General features: G+C 40.3%; 1 protein-coding gene across 1 annotated transcript; it reads right to left on the reverse strand.

The window, feature by feature from the left end:
- Positions 1-9,423: 9,423 nt before the first annotated feature.
- On the reverse strand, positions 9,424-24,021 carry LOC101857873 (translin-associated protein X). Its single transcript, XM_005097844.3, has 5 exons — positions 23,905-24,021; positions 16,652-16,829; positions 15,634-15,767; positions 12,490-12,911; positions 9,424-9,762 (listed from the first exon to the last, which is right to left on the reverse strand). Exons 1-5 carry the CDS (start codon positions 23,990-23,992, stop codon positions 9,523-9,525), a joined length of 1,062 nt encoding a protein of 353 aa, XP_005097901.1. The 5' UTR covers positions 23,993-24,021; the 3' UTR covers positions 9,424-9,522.
- Positions 24,022-24,146: the final 125 nt, after the last annotated feature.

Genomic DNA, 24,146 nt, shown 5'->3' on the forward strand with positions numbered 1-24,146 from the left:
GCCCCCATCCTTGCACTATATGATCACTCTTGAATATATATGCTTCTCTTTTCTCAAATAAAATACCCCCCCATTAGCTTTTCCTCCACTTGATACTTTTCATGTTCTGAATTCAGTGTCTTTGAGATGGTTTGTCCTGGGATAATGTGCAGTGATTTTCTCTACATGATATATGGAATTCAAAATTCGAGTATTGACAGTGCGGTATAATATATGAAATTAGTGGAAAAGTAGATTAAAATGACAGTCCAGAATGAGAAGAGAATTCACAATAATTCTGCCTGTATGCTTTTCATTTTCCACCCACATTTTCTTTCTTTTGATCTTCACTCTTTCACTTTCAGCTCCGTATTACCAGCAAAATGTTAATTCACCCCCAAGGCAGTGCTACTGACTGAAGTGTCTACTGGGCTTATTTATCCGTGTCATGCTCATACTGTGCTGGAACAACACAGGGGGAACTGCTGCTTTTTCTTTCCTCGTCCTTACTATCGTCATTTTTCCTCTGCTTCTTTTGTATGTTTGTCACTCTCTTGTGAATTGCTATTTCCAGGGTGCCTTGATAGTCAAAGCAGACTTTGTGCTGTTGAAGCTAGAGAGGTGAGCAGAAAAGCCTGATTCCTCGTTGGGACTTCTCTGTTGCCATCCACCCCTTCGTGCTCATATGACCTTATGCAGTTGCGAGCGCGGTAAAACTTTACTAAAACTAAAACATGTTATTGTAATCGAGGATACTATTCATGTCTCTTTCAATCAAATTGTGTGTATGAATTAAGCAGGCATACGTTAAATCCTTTATGCTTTTATATATTTATTTTATTGTGTACAGTCAAATCATACTGGCATGTTCCAAGTGAATGTGGACAGGGTTTTTGTCATTGTTTTTGTTGTATAGTCATTAAAAGTCTATGTGATAGGACTGTCCTGGAAAATCATAATTTTTATGGTGCAATAGTTGGTTTTTCTTTTTCACCTTCTGATGATTATAATGGTAATAATAGTAATATATAAATAATTATAAAAATTGGAATTCATGTAGCGTGTAATCTGTAGATGGCTTTAAGCGTTGCAATGCAGAATCATCACTTAACTTGGAATCAAAGAAAAGAAAATATATATTGTGGAATCATTTAACAACAACAACAACAGTAGCAACAACATCACACACACGCGCGCACACACACATACACACCCACACACACCTCCTGAACCGGTATGCATTATCACAGACACAATTTTCTGAGAGATGATGGTCTTGAACAAATGTGTCTTTAGACTTGTCTTGAAACTCTTTTTCTGATATCATGAGAGGGACTACCAAATTTTGGGGGATATGGCTTAGGAAGAAATAGCTCTTTTACCCAATTGTAAGACCTTTACTCTGGGCAAAAGTCTGGAGCACTCTCATGAGATTCACCCTGCATATCTCAAATGTCTTGATGGTATGTATGACTCAATGAGGTCTTTAGATATTGTGGTGCTTATTCTGCTAGTCTGAAGTTAGTGTTGGTGCTCAGTGTAGTGTACACTTTTAGGATTAGACAGCTTGAAGAATGTAAGATTAAGAAGAGGAAGAAAGTAGCAAACTACAACATCACTATCATATGAAATAAGTTGTACTTTTTGTTGTGCATGCACACAGTAAAATGAGCAGTGTGTATATATTGAAATACATTAAATATATATTGTTTTCTACTTGGTCATCTTAATAAGTTTGTTCCTTTATCATTCATTATGTTGTCACAGTAATTTCATTGGAATTCATTAGATTGTCACTTATGTAGCTGAAAGTGTTTCATAAGTGTCTCAGGGCAATGTAAGCCTGTTATCTACACAGTGTTTGCAACTCTCTATTTACCTGTTCATCTAAAATGTGACCTTTATTATGATATAATATTGATGGGAAACTTCAGCTCAACGCTTATAACACAGTCAAACCTGCGTTAACGGAGACCTGTGAAAGCCTAGGTTGCAGCCTAAGATGAAAACCTGTCATAACTGAATCTCCCTGCTCCCTGCTTGATAAAATCTTCCATAATTACCCCTACAAACGGAAAACTGTCTAATGCGGAAACGGAATGAAAAATTCCTTCCTTTCAGATGGCTTTTACATGCCAAAGATGGAAAATGCTTTGCTTGCTTAGCTTTGGTTGGAACAAAATTATGAAGTTGAGTTCCACTGTAACCTTTACGCCATGCCATCAGGTGAGGAAGAGGAGTAGGGTTGAGAATTGGTGCTAGATGTTACGCCATCCTTTTTTTTTTTTTGGTAAGTGTTTTACGGCGCTCGCACTTGCATAAAGTCATGAGCACGCGGGACACATTAAACTTTTTCAGTTGGTAGGAAGTTTTGAATTTAGCCCGGGTGGCAGCCGAAGCCTACTCTTATTGATTTTAGACCACCAAGGGATCTATAACGTGCGCTACTTGCATATGTGCCCTCCGAGATTTTTCGCCCTTGTCCGAGAAGGCTAGGTGTAGATCTTTCCTTCTAGAAGGTTAGGGGTGTTGCTGAAAGACGGCAGTAAGAAGGAGCCAAAGAGTAGCTGTAGAAAGTCTGCAGAAAGAGTCGTGAGCCCAGAGGAGGGGGCAAAGGAGGTGAAGGAGTGGGGGCAGAAAGAGGAGACGAAAGCAGATGATCGATAGAACATTGCTAGAGAGCAGGAAAGGAGGTGAAAGAGACAATTATAGAGAAGAAAATTTTTCGGTCAGTACCCGGATACGAACCCGGGACCTTTGAATGAGAGGCCAACACCTTAACGTCTAGGCCACGAGAGCCCACTTGAGCCCTGAGTGGTGCAAATAGTCAGAATAGTGTGGATGTGAAATTTCACTAGTGCCTGTGAAAGTACTCTAGTGGTGTACCTGAATGGAAACTTTTCTGGATAGCCAGAGACCAGAGGTGTGAAATTAGTTTGATCAATGCCTACCATTCTGGTCGTACGGCCAGCCGAGAAAAAAGTTCCTCGAATCATCGTTGCATGCATTATAACTTTATAAGATGTCATTGGTTGATTGTTTATCACACTGATGGGTGGGGCTAAAGATGGGAGCAAAGGTGATATTCAGTCATTTTTGTTTTTAATAAGTGAAACAGTGGTCCTATGCACTGGTGGCAATAGGTAAGAAGGACTGACACATGCTAATACATGTATCAGAGAGGCAAGGATAGCACTTTAGAAGTGTGAAGTTTTGACCACTCATGCTTGGCTTGCTGGTCAGACAAGCGACCCTTGATCCCACCAGCTGGACCTCTGAAACCCCCCTCCACTGCCCCTTAAATTTCCCTAAGACGGAATTTTTTCTTCTGGCTCCCTTTCGATTCCATCTTACTCAGGTTCGAATGTACATATTATTTAGTATTAAAGCTAGCTGTGCCCTTTCGATTTCACTATTCGACATTCATGATTTTTGCGCTATTCACAGCCATTCGAAGAGTGGCAGAGCCATTCGAATGCTGTGTGATTTTTTTTCCGTAATGGATTTCTTCTTATATGTCTCAACCGGTAGTAGAATTAAAGCATAGGTCTAATAAAATATCTAAATTCATTGAGGTAAATTCAAAGTTACGAGTGATAAGAGGAGCCAGTAGGAGTTATAAAACATGCATCTAAAAGGCACTAGTGATGCAATTAATTAATTATAACTTAATTTAATAGACCATCGTTTCGAAACGCAGCCGGAGATTTTGCGTACATTGCATACTGAGCTCCCTTAGCACAAAATACGACATTCGAAGTTCAAGGGGATATGGGTACACGTACCCACCGCCGCCTCGAAGCGCAGTGAATGTTTTTTTGTTGTTGTACACTGCATACTATTATTAAACTCCCCTTGTCCGATGATATTTGTAGCGTAAGGCTATGGGTGCCCACCACCTCTTCGAAGTGCAGCGAATGTTTTTTTTGTATATTGGCATATATACTTAGCTCCTCCTCGGACAATGTGATTCGAAGCGTAAAGAGGACAGAGAGCTGCCGAATATATGTTTTGGCGTATCGGTGACATATTCACTCTGAGCCGATCTTTCCGAGGGTAGAAGAAGAACATAAAGGACACGTATTTTCAGCGCGTGTAGACTGTCCCTCGGATCTGAACTAAATCTAGATTTGACAGGTTTGGGTTTTCTTAAAGTGTCATGTTGTGAACGACTTTCGTGTTGTAAATTCCAGCATGTTGTCTTCTTTGGATGAAGAGTTTTTAATCTTGGATAGCGCTCTTCCAAAATTAAGGAAGAAACGAATTGGCGCGCAAATGCTATTTACTTTCATTTTTTAACCCTCAATGGCGATTTCTTCCCACAGCTTGTCTGTGATTATTCGATTCTCATAAAAATTTAACTTTTTTGGCATTGTTCGCGTTAAAATAATAACAAAATATGTGAGCAACTGTGTTTCTTGAACACACACACACACACACACACACACACACACACACACACTGACACACTGACACACATACACTGATTTTTCTTTCCTAATCCTTACTATTGTCATATTTCCTCTACTTTTTTTCTTTAATTGTTTGTCACCCTCTTGTGAACTGCTATTTCCGGGGTGCTTTGAAAGTCGAAACAGACTTTGTGCTGTTGAAGCTAGAGAGGTGAGCAGAGTAAGCCTGATTTCCTGTAATGACTTCTCTGTTGTCATTCGCCCCTTGGCTCTCATATGACGTTATGCAGTTGCGAGTGCCATAAAATCTCTACTAAATAAATAAAAAAACACACGCCCGCGCGCACACACAACATAGAGAGCACACTTTTCAACTCAATATATTATGTGGATTAAAAAAACCCATTAGGCCTATTACTTATTTTTTTAAATACTTCACAAACTCAAATTCTGCTCTGAGAAGAGCCTTTAGAATTTGGACAGCTGATTTCAAATATCTGATCAGATTTTGGCTACGACGTTTCCTTGTTCAGATAATGGTCAGTTGGAGAAGTCCCCAGTCCAGCCCTATGACGTCACACATCCAGTGACGGCCCACTGACGGGGCTCTCCTTTGCACCGAGCAGCGGCTTTTGGCGAGTAGGAATCAAAATTTAATTACTATAACATAAGTCACCACCGATCCGCAGATCGGCGCAGAGAGTAGGCCGTGTCACTGTGTGCTTGTATATATATATTGGTTCTTATAACTTACGGCGCCTTTTTTTTATAGAGGTTAGGTGACATAAATCGACCGCCTTTGTATTCTCCCAGTAAGGCTTATATATAAGGAGTACCCACCGTCGCTTTGAAATGCAGCGAATGTTGTTGTTGGTTGCTTTTTAAAATCATTGTAGGCCAACAGACTTACTTAGCTCCTCTTGTAGGCCTACAGTTTGACTTGACATTCGAAGCACAAGGTTTTAAATGTTGTGATGTGATAATTTCATCGTATCGCGGTGTGTCGTGTGTGATCAGAGCCAGTCGTGTTTTGACCTCAAAAAAAAAAAAAGAAAAAAAAAAAAGAATCGGCTAGCCACCATAGCCTACTCGTGGGGAGATCATCCAAAAGGTTTATACAGTAGGCCTAGGTGTGGTGGGGAGGGGGGGGGGGGGTGGCAGGCGAGGACAAATGAAATGAGAGATTAAGAGTACAAAAAAAAAAGAAAAAAAAAATAATCGGCCAGCCACCATAGCCTACTCGTGGGGAGATCATCCAAAAGGTTTATACAGTAGGCCTAGGTGTGGCGGGGGGGGGGGGGGGGGGGGTGGCAGGCGAGGACAAATGAAATGAGAGATTAAGAGTACATAATTTATTATAAACCTTGCTGGCTAGAATAAAAATACACATTACACATCTTGCTGTTACACTCACATTATTGCCCTTTGTCTCAATCCCTATTCTGTTGTCTGTGCTCTCTCTTACTTCATGGCTGCTTTGTAGATTGTTGAAGTAAGTACATTCTGTTCCCTTGCTTTTGTCCATTTCAGGCCGGTTCTTTGATCGCTGCACTGTTGTGTAGTTTTAGAGATTGCGTTGTCCTTCAGACTGCATATTTACATTCCGTTATTGTTTTATTTGTTCAAAATTATATCCGTAATTTTAGTGTTATTATTAGGCCTATCATACTGCCAATATAATTCTCTTGAACCTTTTAACCATTTATTGCTTGAAGTCTTTGCTTATATGTAAATCTGTGCAGATAAATTTAGTGTGATTTGATCAAATTGTACCATGTCGAGCAAACGCACTGGAAGTATTGTTTGGCTGTTATTTGAGGGGATTAACGAAATAAAGCTACCAATTAAAAAGAAAAAAACCAAAAGACAATAAATGTACATCCGAGCGAACAGCAGTGTTGAGCAACGCAGCGTTGTGCGCGTGTTAGATCTTTCGCTTGTCGCTCACTCGGTGAAAAGGTTTCCTCTTGTCCAAGTCCCCACCCACCCTTTTTTTCCAAGAAGACACTAGACACGATTGGTCGCCTGTTTTTATCATTCCCCCTCTCCCTTCCCCCTCTGCAAAAGTCGTCTTTTTGTTGTTAAAAAAAGAACAACAAACAAACCAATGTTTCATCACCGCACGCGATGTGCAAGCAGTGGGTGCTATACATAAAGAGGCAGACACACACTGAGCTGAGAATCACTGGATGAATAGTGCTATGACTGAACAGAAAGAATGCTGCAGATAGACTCATCATATTAGGCCTCACCTTTGGCCTACATGTACAAATACATGTATAATAAGAAAAAACTATTCACACACGGTATTCGAATAGCACGAATAGTGACATCGCGCTTCGAAGCTCCAATCATTTTTTAAAAGTTCAAAATCACACAGCACTACATAGTGATTAGTATACACGGAGACAAAAAAGTAGTCATCTCCGGTATACACCTCTCATGTGGTATACTCTAGACGATCCCAGACTGGAACGTTCTTGGACTATATTTTATTGATAGTTTGATAAGGACTACTCATGCCTTCTAAAGCAAGTCACTCTAGCTCTTTGAAGTTCATTTTTGCTGTGTCCATGTTTACCCCATACACATGCTCTCAGTCACTGTGTAAGTGAACTTTGCTACAACTGCAACATGCACTTCAACAGCTGCTTTTTCTAGGCTGTTAGTGTACTCTTCTGAGTTCTGGTCAGTGTTTTGAGAACAATCATATATTATATAATGATAACAGATAAAACTGTGAATGGTTTGACCAGTTCTACTTGTAGTCAGTAATATACGGAATTTTGATCATAAATAGCTGAAGTTAGAAAGTCCCCCCCCCCAAATGTCTGTTTGTAGACTTGAAATTGTAGATGCATGGTGAAGGACGTTCTTTATCATGGTGCTGAATTGTGAAGTCGAGGTATACAGTATACTGATTAATCAGCTGAAGTGTTCCTGAGACATTCATTGAAAGCTTAGAAAGATTTTGAACTTGATTCTGATGAAGAGAGCAGTATGGGCATGCTTCAACCAGCTAGGTTAGGTCCAGGAACTGTTTTGAATTGAGAAGGATGCATTGGTGCGAGAGCAAAAAAAAAAAAAAGGAGGGGGGGGGGGGTGTTAGGGGATGACAAGAGTACAAAAATTGCAGCTGCTGTTCTGAAGTAACTGCTGTATGATTTTCATTTCACAGTGCAGTTGCAGTTTATCTTGGGAACATATCTGTTTTTATCTCGTATAGAATCATCCCTTGCCTGATAGGCAGCCACATGCATTTTCGAAGGTGCTCTTAACAATTCTAAAGTAATCTATAGGAATTGATTTAGAATTTTGCTTAAAGGGCCTACTCGATTTGAGAACCACACAGGGGATCTTTAATATGCAAAACTTTCCCTCTGGGACCTCTGAAATATTTCATCCCTGTTTGAGAAGACTTGTTTTTTGTGCTTCATGTGTCCCAAAGTAAAATTCGCAAATTCACGAAAATGGCTAAAGTTGCGCCGAGGCCAAAAGTTGCGTGCGCAACTTGCGGGTTGCGCACGCGAATTTCTCTGAGGACAGGATAGTATAGAGCTCTGGGGAATACGGTTGAAGTCAAAGGACATGGGATGGAGAGCACCTAACTCTGAGGCTGAGTAAATGCTATTTTAAAAGTGGAGAACAAGGCAGAGAGGGGTAAATTGCACACGAGTCCCCACTATGAAATTGAGTACATGTATTGCATTGTGTGGGCCGTGGGCATAACATTAACACCCCTTTCAACACTGACATTATCCTCAATATGCTTTGGAAAGCTTGGAGGAAACTCATATTCCGTAATTTACTTTTCAAACCAAGGTACCGTACTGGTAATTGTGTTGCAGTCCAGCATACCTACGATGCAAGCAGTATAGTATGTCCGTGAATTTGCCTTCTCTGTAAACTAGCAATGTAATACTAGTCTTTCTCATAGGAAGAAGTTCAGGCTGGCTAAACTAAAGAATATATGAAGTCAAAAGAGGAGTGCAATACACTTCATAAATCCTTTCATTCTTTCGAGTCTGGCATTATAGCTATAGACTCTTACTAGTCTTACTCTTATTCCAATAGAAAAGCAAATCTGCGACTTCTTTTCCCAACTTACTAATGGTATTCTCAGAAAAGGTTTTTCCACCTTTTTACCCCAAATCACCCTACTGCCACTGGGGACTGAGCAATTCTTCGAGATACAGAAAGTGAGAGAACGATGGCTGAATAGGACTAATATATTGTACTGCCATGCTGTGTATGTCCTCTTAGAGACTGAAGTGGTGAAATGGAATGAAGAGGCTGGCCCAAAAAGTTATTGTAAAGTCCTATCAGTAGAGCAGATGACAAACTGAACACTCTGAAAGTTATAACGTTTTTTTGTTGTATATATGAAACAAAGGCATTTGTGCCATTCCTCCACCTTACGACTGGTTGATAGGTATTCTTCTACTGTATAGACCTGGAATGGGCAAGCGTGTACAAGTTGCAGGTCCGATTACAGGGTCGACCCATGGGTTGGAGTGACTTTTCTCGCCAGCCGCATACAGCCTGCGGGCCATAGTTTGCCCATGGCTTCGAGCAAAGCCCATCCAATCAAAATGAATCTCAAAATTTGTCATTTAAGAGGCCCTGTAATAGACAAACTGACCTAGGTTAAAAATAGAGTTGAACTTGAACTGGGACTGTATCAACATCACTTGCTCTGTGCTACAACTTGGTAAGCTGCAAAAAACTTTCCTGCCAAGGGCCAAAAGGCAACATTGTGGACAAAGAACAGTTCAGTATTTGTTTTTTGTCACATTCTTTTCAGAGCCAACGAAAGTATTATTAATATACTTTCTCAGTGACCAGAGCCAGAAAATCACAAGATATACTGTTATTTGTAGTGGCATTTGGTTCCCCACACCCCGTGACAAAAACTAGGAAAAGACGGGCCCCAAATACTTATCAACCATTTATAAACCACATACACAAACAGACACACATACAGCAACAACATTGCTATTGCTATGTAAAAAAATGAAGTAGAACAGACAGATTAAAAGGTGACTTTTAATGACAAAAAACTATACATAAATTAAAAGAATGTCTTAGCTGAAACATGGAATAAAAAGAAAGGTAGTTATGGATGTGTCCGTTAGTCATATGGCTCCTCAACGTCGTCAACATTGAAATTTTCCCCGGATGCCGCTGTGCTTGTGAACACATCAGTCAACATGTGTTGTGGGATCTCGGAGCCTCTCACTGTCAGTGTGTAGCATGCAGTTTCAACTTTTTGCAAACTTTGTCGGAGCACACTGGTCTTCTTGCGAAGCTCTCGAGAGGCATTGTCAAACACAGTGAAAGCATTGTGGATAACTCGCATCATGTCGGCCACCTGGGAAAAGAAAGATATAGTCGTTCGTTCATTCATAAGGCAAACCCAAGTCAACACCTCACTGTGGTCCCCTTTTTCACCTTCTTTGTTAAAGTAATTTTAAGTAGATCTAATTGTGTTTCTGATACATGTACAGTCAACCACTTGAGTGTTAAGTTTGCGTAAAGTCAACAAATTGGGGCTAAATCCCAAGATGAATTCTTTTAAGAGATATTTCGCCTGAGCTAGTGGTGTACACACCTCCAATTACTTTGTTTCTTGTTTTGGTGACAACTTCGGAATTATACTCCCTGAAATTGGGATTACATTTTGTTTATTACCAGGTGCTTTGTAATTTTGTAGCTGTAATCTTCAATTTTCAGTGGCCAGTAGTACAATGGATAAAGTCAACCTTGCTTAAAGTCAACACTTTTTTTTCTGTCCGGGGTGTTGACTTTATCAGAATTCTACTGTAGTGTAACTTGTTTTATTTGTAATTAAGGCGCTTTTGACACTGACATGAGTCTCAATTTTTCCTTATTAGTAAGAAAGAGTGTATGCAATATTTTGCTTGAATGATTTACTCTATTTTGTGAGGCAGCGTGGTGAAATCAGGCGCTCTTCAAAATAATGAAAGTGAAAAAACTGGCATTTTTGCGCAGGTTTGGGAACTTTTATTGAATTTTTGTTTTTCCGCTAAACACCTTTTTAAGTCCATATAACAACACATTTCCATGCGAATTTTACTAAAAAACGTTCAATACATGCACAAAATATGTGATTTTTCAGTTTTAAAGGCTCTCAAGCTATTGCATTTATCACACTTTGGCAGCCGTTTTTTCACTAAATTTACCTCTGAAATCAAGTGACCCACACCTCCTTCAATCGCAAATATTTTGAATTCCATTCAGCATAATGAATATCGTTTTCATCAAAAGGAAGCCAAATAGACAGGCTTTAAGATGATATCTATAAACTCTGTATGCCTCAAAACTGACGAGCGCCTGATCCCACCATGTCGTGACACCTATTATTTTTTAGTGCATTATGTGCATGTATATATGTGTGTATGCCAAGATTGGTCAGGACAACGTGGGGTATGAAAGAATTATGGGACAACATGGCTTGGGACAAATGAATGAGAACGGGGAGCGATTCGCAAAACAATAGAAGGAAAGGCCCTAGAAAACCTTGAATCCTTCTGCTATCTTGGGAGCATAATTGACAGAGAGGGAGGAACAGGTGCTGAAATAAAGTCCTGCATTGGAAAAGCACAGGCTGCTTTCATATCTTTGGATAGGATTTGGAAGACCAGAGAGATCTCACTTCGAACAAAGCTGAGGATTTTCAATTCAAACGTGAAGTCGGTCCTGTTGTATGGATGTGAGGCATGGAACGCATCACAGACTTGTATAAAGAGGATCCAGGTTTTCTTGAACAGGTGTCTAAGAAAGTAACTGAGGATAAGATGGACAGACAGTGTCACCAATGTGGAAGTGTTAAGGAAAACAAGACAGATCCCAGTCAGAGATGAGGTAGGAAGAAGGCGGTGGCGATGGATTGGACATACTCTCAGGAAGTCAGGCAGCTGCACAACAAAGAAAGTTTTGGATTGGAACCCACAGGGCAAGAGATCAAGGGGAAGACCTCGTGGAACCTGGAGAAGAATCACAGAAATCGATGTACAGAAAAGTGGGAAGACATGGAATAACATCAAGAGGCTAGCCCAGGATAGAGAAAAGTGGAGGGTGTTTGTCCGTGGCCTATACCCTGGTGCAGGGTGAGAAAGGCAATAATGATGATGTGTGTATGCATGTTTTTCATGAATATTATGCAATGCGCATAGAACAATGATTGTTTCACGGATTTGCGCGATATAAATGTCATATTATTTTTATCATTATAAGGTAACAATGTAATATTATAACGGGGCGGGGGGAAAATGTAAGAAAAGTGTAAGGAGGGGGGAGGGGGGGGTAAGATTATATTTGAACAGCCCCAAACATAGAGGGAGGGGGGGGGAGAGAGAGAGAGAGAGAAAGAGAGAGAGAGAGAGAGGGAGGGAGGGAGGGAGAGAGGGAGGGAGAGAGGGAGGGAGGGAAACGGAGAGGGGGGAGGGGGGGCGGGGCACACACACTCACAAAAGATTGTCACTTATAAAATAAATGAAATTCTCCAACAAAAAGACATTTTTCAACACTGATCACATAGCAAAATCATTTACCTTGATGTTGGGCAGTCAGGGCTATTCAATAGTAAAGAGCATAGGTACCTTGTTATACCGCTAACACCACTATACTTCTAATGTCTTACTCGTCTCAAGGTCAGCGGTATAACAAGGTTTGACTGTATGCTGTTTATATTTCATTTCACTGCATCTTCTCATTAAAACACAAGTTACTCAAAATATTTTCCTCCAAATAGGGTATAGCAAGAGAAAGGAGGCAAGGAGGAGCACACAATCTAAACCATATATAACAAAGAAGGCTACATGCAACATGATTAAATGTAGCGAAAAGTAAACGTTAGGCTGATCACAATAAATATAGGCCTCATCGAGCAAGACTCCATAGCACAGCAAGAACACAAGCAGCGGCCCAGAATATAAGCTACATTCGGATAGTAATAGTAACAAAATGAATTTAAAACATTGCAGACCATAATTTAATTACAGTCATTACAAAATCCATACAGTGCCAAGATTATTACAATGACAACAAAAACTACAAAAAGCATTAAAAATCTCACCACTCTTGGAGTGTCGAGATTCCCCGCCCCGACACTGTTGATTGCCATCCTCATAAGTTCCCCTGTGAAGTCGGCCACACCCAGCATGTACTCCGAGGGAGGGACGTGCACCAACATCGTTTTTTTATCTTCACTGGCGCCAGCTGGAGACACAGACCCGGTTGGTTCTGGTTTTGTAGAGCTGTTCCCAGCATTGTCATCACTATGGTCCATTGGTTTAGGTTGGTCATCAGAACAGCTAGGATCGCTGTTGTCTTGTTTAGCATCAGGGCCTGCTTCCTGTGAGTCTGTCCCACTGCTCTCAACAGGTACAGACACTAATTTGGGAAATATGAGCTGCTTCTGTATTTTATCTAAATTCACCAACCGCTGCTCTGACAGGTAGTAATAAAACGTCACAGCCTCAATATACTCCTGAAGGCCTGAAAAATTTGAAAGGGAAAAATAATAAATATTAGTCCTGTCATCAAAAGTGCAACAAGTTGTGTTTGGTTTTTGCTGGTAAGGAAATACAATGGAGTCTGCTGAACTAAAAGCTGCGGGGGCTACTGGATTTTTCTTGGGTTTAGAGAGCTTTCTCAAAACTCAAGATACTAAATTTGAAAAAATCAGGCATTCTATTTTTTTGGTTCAATTTAAAAACGCTTTTTTGAATTAACCATACTTGGTTTAAGCTAACTTTACTGTGTATTTGTAAAAAGGAAAACAAAAACAAAAGAAAAAGCATTCAGAATTCTCTTTTGCTAGTAGAATGAAAAAAACAAATAAACAGGAAAAAGAAAAGAAGACAGTACTTGTAATATTCCAGTTAAAAATGGCTGTGATCAAACACAATTGTCTTACTTTTTCATTCTGCACATATTCATTTCTCTGAAAATCACTTAAGTTCAAGTCATTTCCAAGATGCTCATGAAAACCATTCGGTCAATTAAATTCTTATTGTTGTTTACATTAGCAAGCATATCAAAATTAACCCACTAAAATGTGATATCGATATCAATACACTGGATTCTCTTGAAAGACAAATGGATTTCAAGATTCAGTCAACAATCAGTAACAAACTTGACTTTTAAACTGGAGTCCCCTATAACTAAAAAAAAAAAAATTTGTCTTAAAACTTTATGTGCAAACGCAATGCATGTCAAATGTGTGCATTCAAGTGTAAATATTTAAGACCAGTAGTATTTTCCACTTACAACATTAAATAAGTTCTATGAGATTTAGCAAAAAAATCAATCTAACTCTGGAGATGGTAAAAGGTTCACAATGTGTCAGTTACACTATTAATATACCTTAATTACACTAGATTGCATAATTAACCCCCCCCCCCCTAAAAATATTAAACAACACATTAACATCTTGATTATGAAAAAAAAAAAAGCAATCACACGTAAACAGACAAGTGTTTCCCATTTACTATACATATTCTTGTAAACTGAGGACGGCGTGGAATCACTCGTATCAAATGCAAACATGAAAAGTAAACAAATTACACACATGACAACAAAAACTTACAAATTCCAACAATAGTTTTCATTTGTCCCATAGCACATGTGTCACGACGCGGGGGAAACAGGTGCTCGTCAATTTTTAGGCATGAGGAGTTATTATGGACATTTTAAAGCTTGCTCATTTGTCCTGATTTCAATGAAAACAAAATACCTTCTATCTCGAATAAAAGTCGAGTATATAATTTGCGATTGAGGAGGGGGGGAGAGGGGGGGGGGGGGGGGGGGGTGTGCGCCTGGTTTCAGAGTTAAAATAAGAGAGAAAATGACCACAAAAGTCTGATCACTTCCATAGCTTGAGAGTCTTTTGAAACTGAAAATTTACATTTCTTGTGCCTTCAATCAACGTTTTCCAGTAAAATCCACACAGAAAGTTTTTTAATTGGAAAAGGTGTTGAGCCATAATATAGGCGCAAGAAACTAAATTTTCAAAGTAGCTGTATGCCAAATATATCATCTATATCTCCTGAGCATTTTGGTACCATTCTTCAACATCTCAGTCAATTTTTAAGAAAATGGTAGCTGTTTAAAATTTGATCAAATTTGCTAAAGTCGCTAACTGGCTGCAACCCCATGTTTGACAGGTAATAAAAGAGTATTAAGTGCACCAAACATCTCCAAATTAATAGAGTACAATCACTATAATATAGATATGAGGCCTATTTTTTTTTTCAAGACTGTAAGTTCATTACAAATCAGTATTTTATTGCCTCAAACACGATGATCTGTCAATATTTCGACAAAAACACCGAGCGCTGACTCAGCTGGCGCCGCACCAGCCCCTGCGGCGAGCGAGGTGTCTCTATTACTGTAGTGAGCCGCGTGCTCCCCGCGTTGGGGGGGGGGTGTCACATGCTTTACGAGTTTTGCGGAAGGATTGATGCCAAATAATTCCAAGCTGATTACTTTATTCTTATAGAAAATGAACTATGGCTACCTATTTTGAGCCGGTATTTTACATATTTCGTGTAAAAAATGATCTTTGAAAACTTTGGCGGTATTTTTCAAGGCTTTTTATTTAAACAACAAAGGCCAAAATTATACCAAGGGAAAGCCCGTTTAAAGCTCTACAGTTCTCCGTCAATAAAAAGACGGTATTTAATCATCGATCTTTCCGCAAAGTATTTAAATAAATGCATGTCAATTTTTGAACTGGCCGACCACGCATTTTGACCATGAGGGGTTTCGCCTTCCTCTGCGATTCTCCAGCTCCTAATAATCGGACATATAAAAAACTAAGGAAAAGCTGAACTTTTACAAGGTGTACAGCATCTGGAGTGTTATGGTGAAAGAGAAAAGAAACAGCAATCTGAATTACCCCGAATTCACCGATACCGCGAGCTCGGAAGGCCGCGAGGCCGTGTTTACGCTTCCTACATAATATAAAATAATGGATAAAAGGTGCCAAACCAGCGGAAAAATGCCTGTTTCTTCGATATCAATATTTTGAAGAGCACCTGATTTCACCACGATGCCTCACATGTCCTAAAATTTTTGGTCCAAGTAAATTAAGAGCTCTGTTAACATCTGAAATTTTTCTTTGTAGGCCTACCTATTCCATAAACGCAAATTTTCATCTACATAACAAAAGTTTAAGGATTGCAAGAAAAAGCTGTGATGTAAGTAAGTGCTTTACCACTAGTATATGCCCTCAAATACTGATATGAATCTTGTCCTTCCAACTCTTTTGCAATTTCCAAGAATTTTGTGGAATGGAGTTCATGTATCTTTTCTGCAGCTTCTGCAAGCAATTTTTCGGGATCGTCAGATCTGAGAGACAAGATTGCATAAACAATTTTCAAACATGACAGATATTAGTAATTGTTTTTACATTAAACACTTTTAAAGAAATGAAAATACACTACTTTGTTAAACACTAAGCCCTTTACCATTACAATGAAAAGGTTTTTAATCCCTGTTCCCCCCCTCTTTACTTTATGCATTTTTTAGTCCCTTAATACAGCTATTCTTAACATGAAGAAGTTCTCTGGTCCAGTGAAGTTAGTTTAAAAAGATTTTAACAACTTCTGCTCAACAACAGTGAAAACATAATAATATTTTCAGCTGCTCTGTTCACGGCAAGGGCTGAGTTGTGGGGGAGGGGGTAAACACTTGCGGACTCAAGAGGAAGCGGTGACACTGATTTTTGATGAAAATGTTGAGAGTTGTGGACAATGTGTTTTATAATACAATGGCTCCCAAATGAAATCAGAGTACATTCATCTTGTCTATATACGTGCTATATTACTAATGAACTCAGTAGCTGGTACTCATTTTTTTGCTTTAATGACATGATCAAATCAAGAAAAGAAAAACCAAAACATTTCTTCGGAAGGAGCTACAGCCTAATGAGTTTATAAAAAAAAAAGAAGATAAACTGGTACAGCTAGAAAGGCATATATGGAAACCTGGCAATTAACGCAGGGACATCCTCCTTCAAGTATAGGCAGTTAGGAGTAACAGTTGGAAAAGTAAAGGTTAGGCCCGCCCCCATGCCCCAGCTCTTTACATTCAGCTTCATGGTTCCTTCTTCCACCTTACACAAGTGTAAGAGTAACGGGCTGTGTGTTGTGCCAACCGTGCCAGATTTAAGCTTCTGTTACTAAGAGTTTAATGTATAAAACTTACAGAGGAAAGCATTGAGTAGTACTCACCCAATGACTCGCTGCAGGAGAAATATTAATCTCTTGCTTTCAATGGTAATATCCCTGCTCAGCTTGAAAATGCGTTCAAACCGATCATTCCTGTTGTCAAGTTCCTTTTGAAAGACTCTAAAAGCCTTGACAATGGGACTGTCATCTGCATGTGATTCGCCCTCCTTTGAAGGTTTTCCTTATATCAGAAAAAGACAAACAATGTGCCAACCATTAAAAAACATTAAAAACAATGACAACAGTGTGGTATAGGATCGAAAACCCCCCACAATTAACAGCTATACTCATTGGTTCAGAAGCAGAAAAATATTGTCTTCTAAGCGCACACTAACTTAACTAAGCTAGGCACACAGAAACAATTTGAAACAGAACTCGGGGATACAAATATTATCTCTTGTCTGAGTAAGCCAAGAGCATCAATGCTAAACTTGAAAATGATAGAAGGGTGATACATGTAAAATGAATAATGATGAGAGGTTTACCGAGCAATGAAAAACACATGCTGAGACCTCAAAAGATATCAAAATGACCATTAATTTTAAGATATCAAAACGGGTATTCATATAAAATGTACAATGCTCCCACTCATGACAAAGCATTTGAAAAGCACAATTTGAGCATTAATGTTACAAAACCACACAAACATGTAAACCAGAAAGAAAGTTTGGTTTTTAGACTTTTAAGTATGACTCACTCATTTCCTCTGTTTATAGTCCCATCCAACTTTGTTGCCTGATGGTAACAGATTTCTTTTATTTCCGAAAACAAAACAATCCCCCCCCATCCTAATTATGCACTGACTGATAATGTGCTCAACTAAGAGAGAATGCAAACACCAGCTGTGAAGACATCAGATTCTTTGATATTCAGCTTGACATATGGCTCAGCACTCTTTGCTCATTGCATGGATCCTCCGTGATACAGCAGCCACAGATATTTAGATAGCGTCAGTTGGAATCTGTCTCCTGATTTGGGGTAAGGGAGGTTACTTGAGATAGCTGCACAGCTCTCACGATTTGAAGGCAAAGAATGAAAAACAAGGGGAACCGTGGTTTTCTATTTCTAGATGGCGCCCATGACCACTTGGCGACATCTCCCGCACCAGGCTGTTTCACTTGGGATCAATATGCTACCTGAGTACTGAGGAGCAACAGAGCCTCGATATTATGTTTTGTATGTTATAGAAATAGAACAGCATCAGTCCTTTTTGCAACCAAGGATATTATTTTACTCACTGACCTGTCTCACATTCAGATATTCTAAAGCACTTTTCCTGTTCATTTTTTTCTGTTTTACATAGATTTTTACTTTATGTCCAGCGAAAAATTATTAGTTTATGAGATACATGGATATTTTTATACAAACTATTTGTTTGTTTGTTTTAGTAGAGGTTTTACGGCGTTCGCAACTGCATAAGGTCATATGAGCGCCAGAAGATTAGAGGTGTTACTAGAGTGTAACAAACAAAGAAGAGAAGAAGGGGAGATAAGGACGATAGATGTTTGATAGGAAAGAAGAAGCAGACCACACCAGAGCAACCGCCAACCACCCGCTCGAACTATTTACAGTAGGACGTGTTATGGGCGTTTGGTTTCAGGGGGGCATGTTCCCTAGCCTTAAATAAATGTTGGGGGGTTGCAGGGGGGCATACACCCTCCTGTATTTCACCATTATTTAAAATAAATGTTTTGCAATTAGGTTTGATATTTTCTTGAAAACAATTAATAAAAATTTGTGAGGGTTTTATTGGCCATATATTATGTGTGTTCTGAAGAAAAAATTATAGTTCAGCCCCCCGAAACAATGCATCTCCGTGCGGGTCTAAAAGTGAAAATTTATCCAGCTAGGAAATTCAGTGAAACAAACAAATGATAACACTGGGAGGAAGGTTTTACAGCAGTATAATTTTTATCTTGGAGAATACTGCAAAGGATAACCTAGTGAAAAAGTAGCAATGCCAACGAAAAATTGATTTTTCGCTTTAGTAATTTTTTATTTGGTACTTAAAAAAGGATTTTTAATTCTAAGAATTATGCTTTTTTAAATTTAAAGAATCGGTTCATAAACTTTAAAGTTATGGGGTTGTAAAGGTCAGCAAAAATATGGATGGCCCGCATAAAAGAAAAAAACTTAAAAAACTGGACCACATAACAGCAGATTCTGAAAGAAAATCAACGACATCTCAATAATAAATAGGAGTGTTTGAAATAAACTTGGCTACCCTTCGTGATCTTGGGCGGAGAAATCCTTTCTGCAGTTAGACTAAGTACTTACCAGGTACTAGTGACTTACAGTTAGTGTTACGCGACCCGCGTAGTTCTGCTTGATTCGAAAAGTTAAATAGCCGTAGCATCTTTGTAGACAACCAAATTAATTTACTTTTGTGTTTTAACATCATTTTTTAACTTTGTTTTGGTCAATTTGATCGTCCACACCGATAGACAGTATTCGGAAAGAGATAGAGAGAGAGAAGAGGGGAGGAGTAGATCTTGCGAGAACTTTCGGGCAAAACAAAATGGCGACCCCCGTAGTTCGGCTCGATTTGAAAAGTGAAATAGCCATAGCATCTTTGTAGTCAATAAAATTAGCTTACTCTTGTGCTATAACGTAATCTTTTCTTTGCCTTTATCCATTTGATCATCCACATCAATAGAAAGTATTCCGAAATTAGGAAAAACAGGTCTTGTATCACAGCGGGTGAGAATAGCCTACGGTGGCAAGTCTCACTCGGGGTGAGAGGTCGATCGTATTTCTATTCTCACCCCGGGTGAGAATAGCCACTTCCTTCCCTGTCACAAAAGTCGGGACCACCATATTGCGTCGGTGCATCCTCTTCCCTTTCTAAATCCCAGTTGGCCTCACTCAGAAATGGTTCAACTTTGTGTCTTGCTCGCCATGTAGATCTATATATAGATCTATATATAGATCTAGATATCTAGATCTAGCTAGATCTAGATCTACTATTTATTGAGTCAATCATGGGTCTCAACTCAGAATTTTTAAAAAGGAGGAACTTTCCACGTGATCGCGACAGAAGCCCATTTTCGCGAGACACCCACTATTATTATACTGTGGGACCCTAGAATGTTGAAATAAAAACCATCAATTTATCAAAGCAAGGTTATTTCATACCAGTTTGAGGGTTTGGAAGATAATTTCAAGTAAGAGTCACTTACCAAATATTTACAATCTTGATTACGTACAGAAAGTGGAGGCGCACTGTGGTCTTGAGCGACTTATTTATATTTTACCTCCATCATGTTCGTCTGCATATATAAACTATATCAAAATGAATATTGTTTTGAACCTGGGAAAAGGCCTAGAACCAGAATATCGACTGTTATGAGAACCAGTCTGGGTGTAATGATTCATATAATAAATGTGAAAGACAAAATTAATGCTCAAACTCAAAGTAGAGTAATAACTTGAATAGCTCAAGTAAACCTATTCAGTGTGAGAGGTGTAAGAACTGTGGGAGGGCAAGATGCAGTGACACTGAAAATATGCGAATCTTGAACAAAAAGCTAAAATATAGAGACATAATTTACTCTCACCCATCCATTGAAACGTGAACACTTAGGCCCCTGCCCTAAGTTCATTAACACGCTTACAAGTAGTTATGATCCCGATTATACACAAGCAGTGCTTCCACCAGCTGAAGCTGAAAAGTAAGGAAAATTCTGCAGGGGGTCTGGGGGCCGCAGAGGCCCCCAGCAGGGTCCAGGGACAGCGTCCCGTTCGGGGTTCAGGGAGCGAAGCCCCCGAAGAAAAAGAAATTCAGTGCTTTTAGAGGGTAGAAAATTGGCATTTGGGAGCCTGTTTGAAGATATTGCCTACAGCCCATAATATTAATTTTTCACCAACATTTTGTCTTGTTTGACTTCATCGCCAGCATATCTTTCCAATGTTGGAAATGTTTAAAAGCAGGTTCCCCTTTCATTGCAACTATAATTCAATTAATTTGGAGTCGTACCATTGACAGCAGGCAAACCTGGGAATAATGAATAGATGTGCCTTCAAAATACGGTTGCGCAGCGTATACCCACATTTTTTCTAAATTTTCATGTCTGAATGTCGCCTGTCACAACCTCGGAACACCACTTCGAATTATTCTTGATTTTATACGTGGTGCTCACTATGGTCGGGATCGGCCCGATTGCCAGACTCGATCGCCTCAAAAACAAACATGTTTGTTTTCAGTTTCAAAGCAAACACGGTTGTTCGACCGAGTCGGGCGATCAGCGCAATCGGCCGATCCCATCCGTAGTGGGCACGACCGTATCAGCATATTGTTTCATCGCGGCCCTTATATTGCGTTCACGTGCCGTAGAATCTTCGCATTGATAATTTCTCTAGATCTAGATAAAATTTGCGAAAAAAGTTTCTTTCCGACAGTAATTTTCTGTCTAAGATCAAAATCAGTCTTGATCAACACGCAGATTTTCCAGCCGCGGCAACAATCCGAAGATAGACGGAAGGAATGAGTGAATGACAGAAAGGAGGAAATTGGCACAAAAGGTTCGCCAGATTTTGATCCACCTGCAGGTAAAAAATGTACTGCAGACCAACACGCAATGAATGCATGGGACTGGGGCATAGCGGTATAATGTCCGATTGCAGGAAATGCGCAATTTGGCAGGTTTCTATAACGTTAGATTGTTGTCGAGAGAATTACCGTAAATATCCGTACCTTATACAAGACGATACGAAGGCGAGTACGGAATTTCGGCAGTCCTGCACTGTCGCAGTTTTTTTTACGGAGGGAGTAGATAATGATGGAGGGACAAGTACGGAACTGGCAGAAAGTACGGATTTCCGTAAAAATACGGAAAAGTGGAAGCACTGACAAGGCATGCACAAACGCGCACTTTACTTTGCAGAGAGCTGTAGTAGTAACTACAGTAGTAATCAAAATTCTAAAAATATTAAAATTTGCTTCCAATTTCTTAAAATTCTTTTTTTGTCCTCTGGTGTGGCGTCCAGCCCTCCCCCATCCCCGAGTGTATCTTTTAAAAAAAATCAATAATCTCCCCCCATTCCTGTACTTCACAGCGCTCAGAACGCGCGCAGGTTCATTGACCGGTCACAATGACGAGCCCGACAAGACGCTTGTATAACTTTCTTTTCTTTTTTTCCCCCCACAAGCGACAGCACAGTGACGAATATTATTTTCATGGCGACACCAAGTTTGTAATGAAGAACCTGCATGTTACAAATGTTGCGTATTTAGACTTTTACAGACGAAAGTGGCTATTCTCACCCGCCCGGAAGTTCTCGCAAGATCAACTCCTCCCCTCTTCTCTCTCTCTCTGTCTCTTTCTGAATACTGTCTATCGGTGTGGACCATCAAATTGACCAAAACAAAGTTAAAAAATGATGTTAAAACACAAAAGTAAATTAATTTAGTTGTCTACAAAGATGCTATGGCTATTTAACTTTTCGAATCGAGCCGAACTACGCGGGTCGCCATTTTGTTTTGCCCGGAAATTCTCGCGCTACTCCTCTCTCTCTTTCTCTCCACTGCCCACAGACAAAATTGTACGCTTTTAGTAGGCTACAGTTGTAATGGAACGTTTGTTCACGGCACAGAATTCTACAATTTTTCTGTTATCACAGTGTAGAATTCTGTGGTTTAGGGTGAACGCAAAATTTGGTGAACGTGCACCAGGTGAGAATAGCCACAAGACTCGCCTGCACTATTCTCACTCCGGGTGAGAATAGAGGTGGCCTTTACAGACACATTTCTGAGATCTTGATTTTCCGGTCGAGCCTCGGTTTCACATACAATTCCGCTTGCCGCCTGTTCGCGTGAAACACTCTCAGACCTGGAAAAGCCGGGCTGGATTGAACTTTGGTGGACCCACCGTGTTTATATTATTAATACGCACTAGGCAAACAACGGACTGTACAGTCATGGGTCCTAATCGACCGCTACGCGAACTAGTTCCTGGCGACGCAAGGTGGAGGGAGTGAGGGCTGCGAGACTGCCCCGAGGAACCGACGCGAGGCGGAGTGAGTGAGGGCTGCCAGAATACCAAGAGAGAGAGAGAGAGAAGGGGGATGATGACTTATCAGTTCAAACAATACAAATTAGCGCGCGTGCGCGTAATTGCCCATTGTTGCGTAATGTCTTGGAGGCTGGCTTACGTTTGGTGGACCGCACCTCCAGCACTTTGATTACGTCGACAGCGGGGGGGGGGGTTTCAGGGGGGCCTGCCCCCCTGGTCACAATGATAATTAAGAAAACACTTGGAGGATGGCTTACGTTTGGTGGACCGCACCTTCAGCACTTTGGTTACGAAAACTTATAGTATTCGACAGCGGAGGGTGGATGGGAGGTGGGGGGGTTTCAGGGGGGCAGGCCTGCCCCCCTGGCCACAATGATAATTGAGAAAACACACATAATGCAAATCAATAATAAACAGAGAAAAGAAAAGGGGACCAGGAACATTTTAAATAGTTGGTTCTGCCCAAGAACTTTAGTGGCTAGGCATTAGATACCATGATAGATGCGCGGGTGAAGTTTACCGGACCAGTGAAGAGAGGGGGAGACATGGTGGAGGTGGTGCCATGCCGTGACTAGATTGACCAATCAACGCTTGGGTCTAGCCACTCGCGCCAACTCACGGGCTTTGCGGTGGAAAAATCCGGTAGAAACTTTCAGTTGACTAAATGTGCCCGAAGTGAGAGGATGCAGGCAAGAGAGGGAGAGGAGAGAGAGGGCGCAGTGGCGGCCTACGGCCGCAAGGCCGCTCTGCGGCCAAGGAAGAACAGTGGACCAGCGCATGGCATCACACGACGCCCAAAAGTAGTTCCGGCCCCCCTCAATGGTGGGTCCACCAAAGTTCAATCTTACCAAAAGCCGAATTAATATCACAATCGCGACCGGCAAAAATGAACTTAAAGACGTTATCGGATTTGGTTTTCAAATAATATTCGAGACCTTTTTGTACTTTCCCGCGTCTCCGCGATTTTTTTCAAATTCGCAGGTAATTCCCGAGGCCTGGCAGTCACTCTGCTTCCAGCATCTCTTTCTGATTGACCCGCTGTCGCGGTAGCAGAGTTTATCGGAAGAAAATGCGGTAGCGGAAATCCGCTAAAAAATGCTAAATAGTGGAATATTGAGACCCATGGAGTCAATATCGTTGCGAGTAACCAGGGCTTTCAAAGGGGTAATGTTCACATTTTGACACAACAGCGTCTTTCACAAAAAAGACATCAACAAGATAAGATACGTTGGGTGATAATCATACCATCTCTTTCTTGGTTAGATTTAGATTTATCTCTCCAATCCCCTTTGTTTCTTCTCCCTCTGCCTCTGTGACCAGTGGAAGTCGCCATTTTCTTTACCTTGCAACCTTTCAACTTTTGACTTCGTACTTTTTTGCTTTCACCGCTGTAGGGGGGCCTAGAGTCTAGTATTCATAATGGAAGAGGCTAGCCGTACTTAATGACGGCTAGACTGGCGGTCTAACCGTACTTAAGTACGGCTAGA

Source organism: Aplysia californica, unplaced genomic scaffold (assembly GCF_000002075.1).
Source record: "Aplysia californica isolate F4 #8 unplaced genomic scaffold, AplCal3.0 scaffold00165, whole genome shotgun sequence".
NCBI classification, from domain to species: Eukaryota; Metazoa; Mollusca; class Gastropoda; order Aplysiida; family Aplysiidae; genus Aplysia; species Aplysia californica.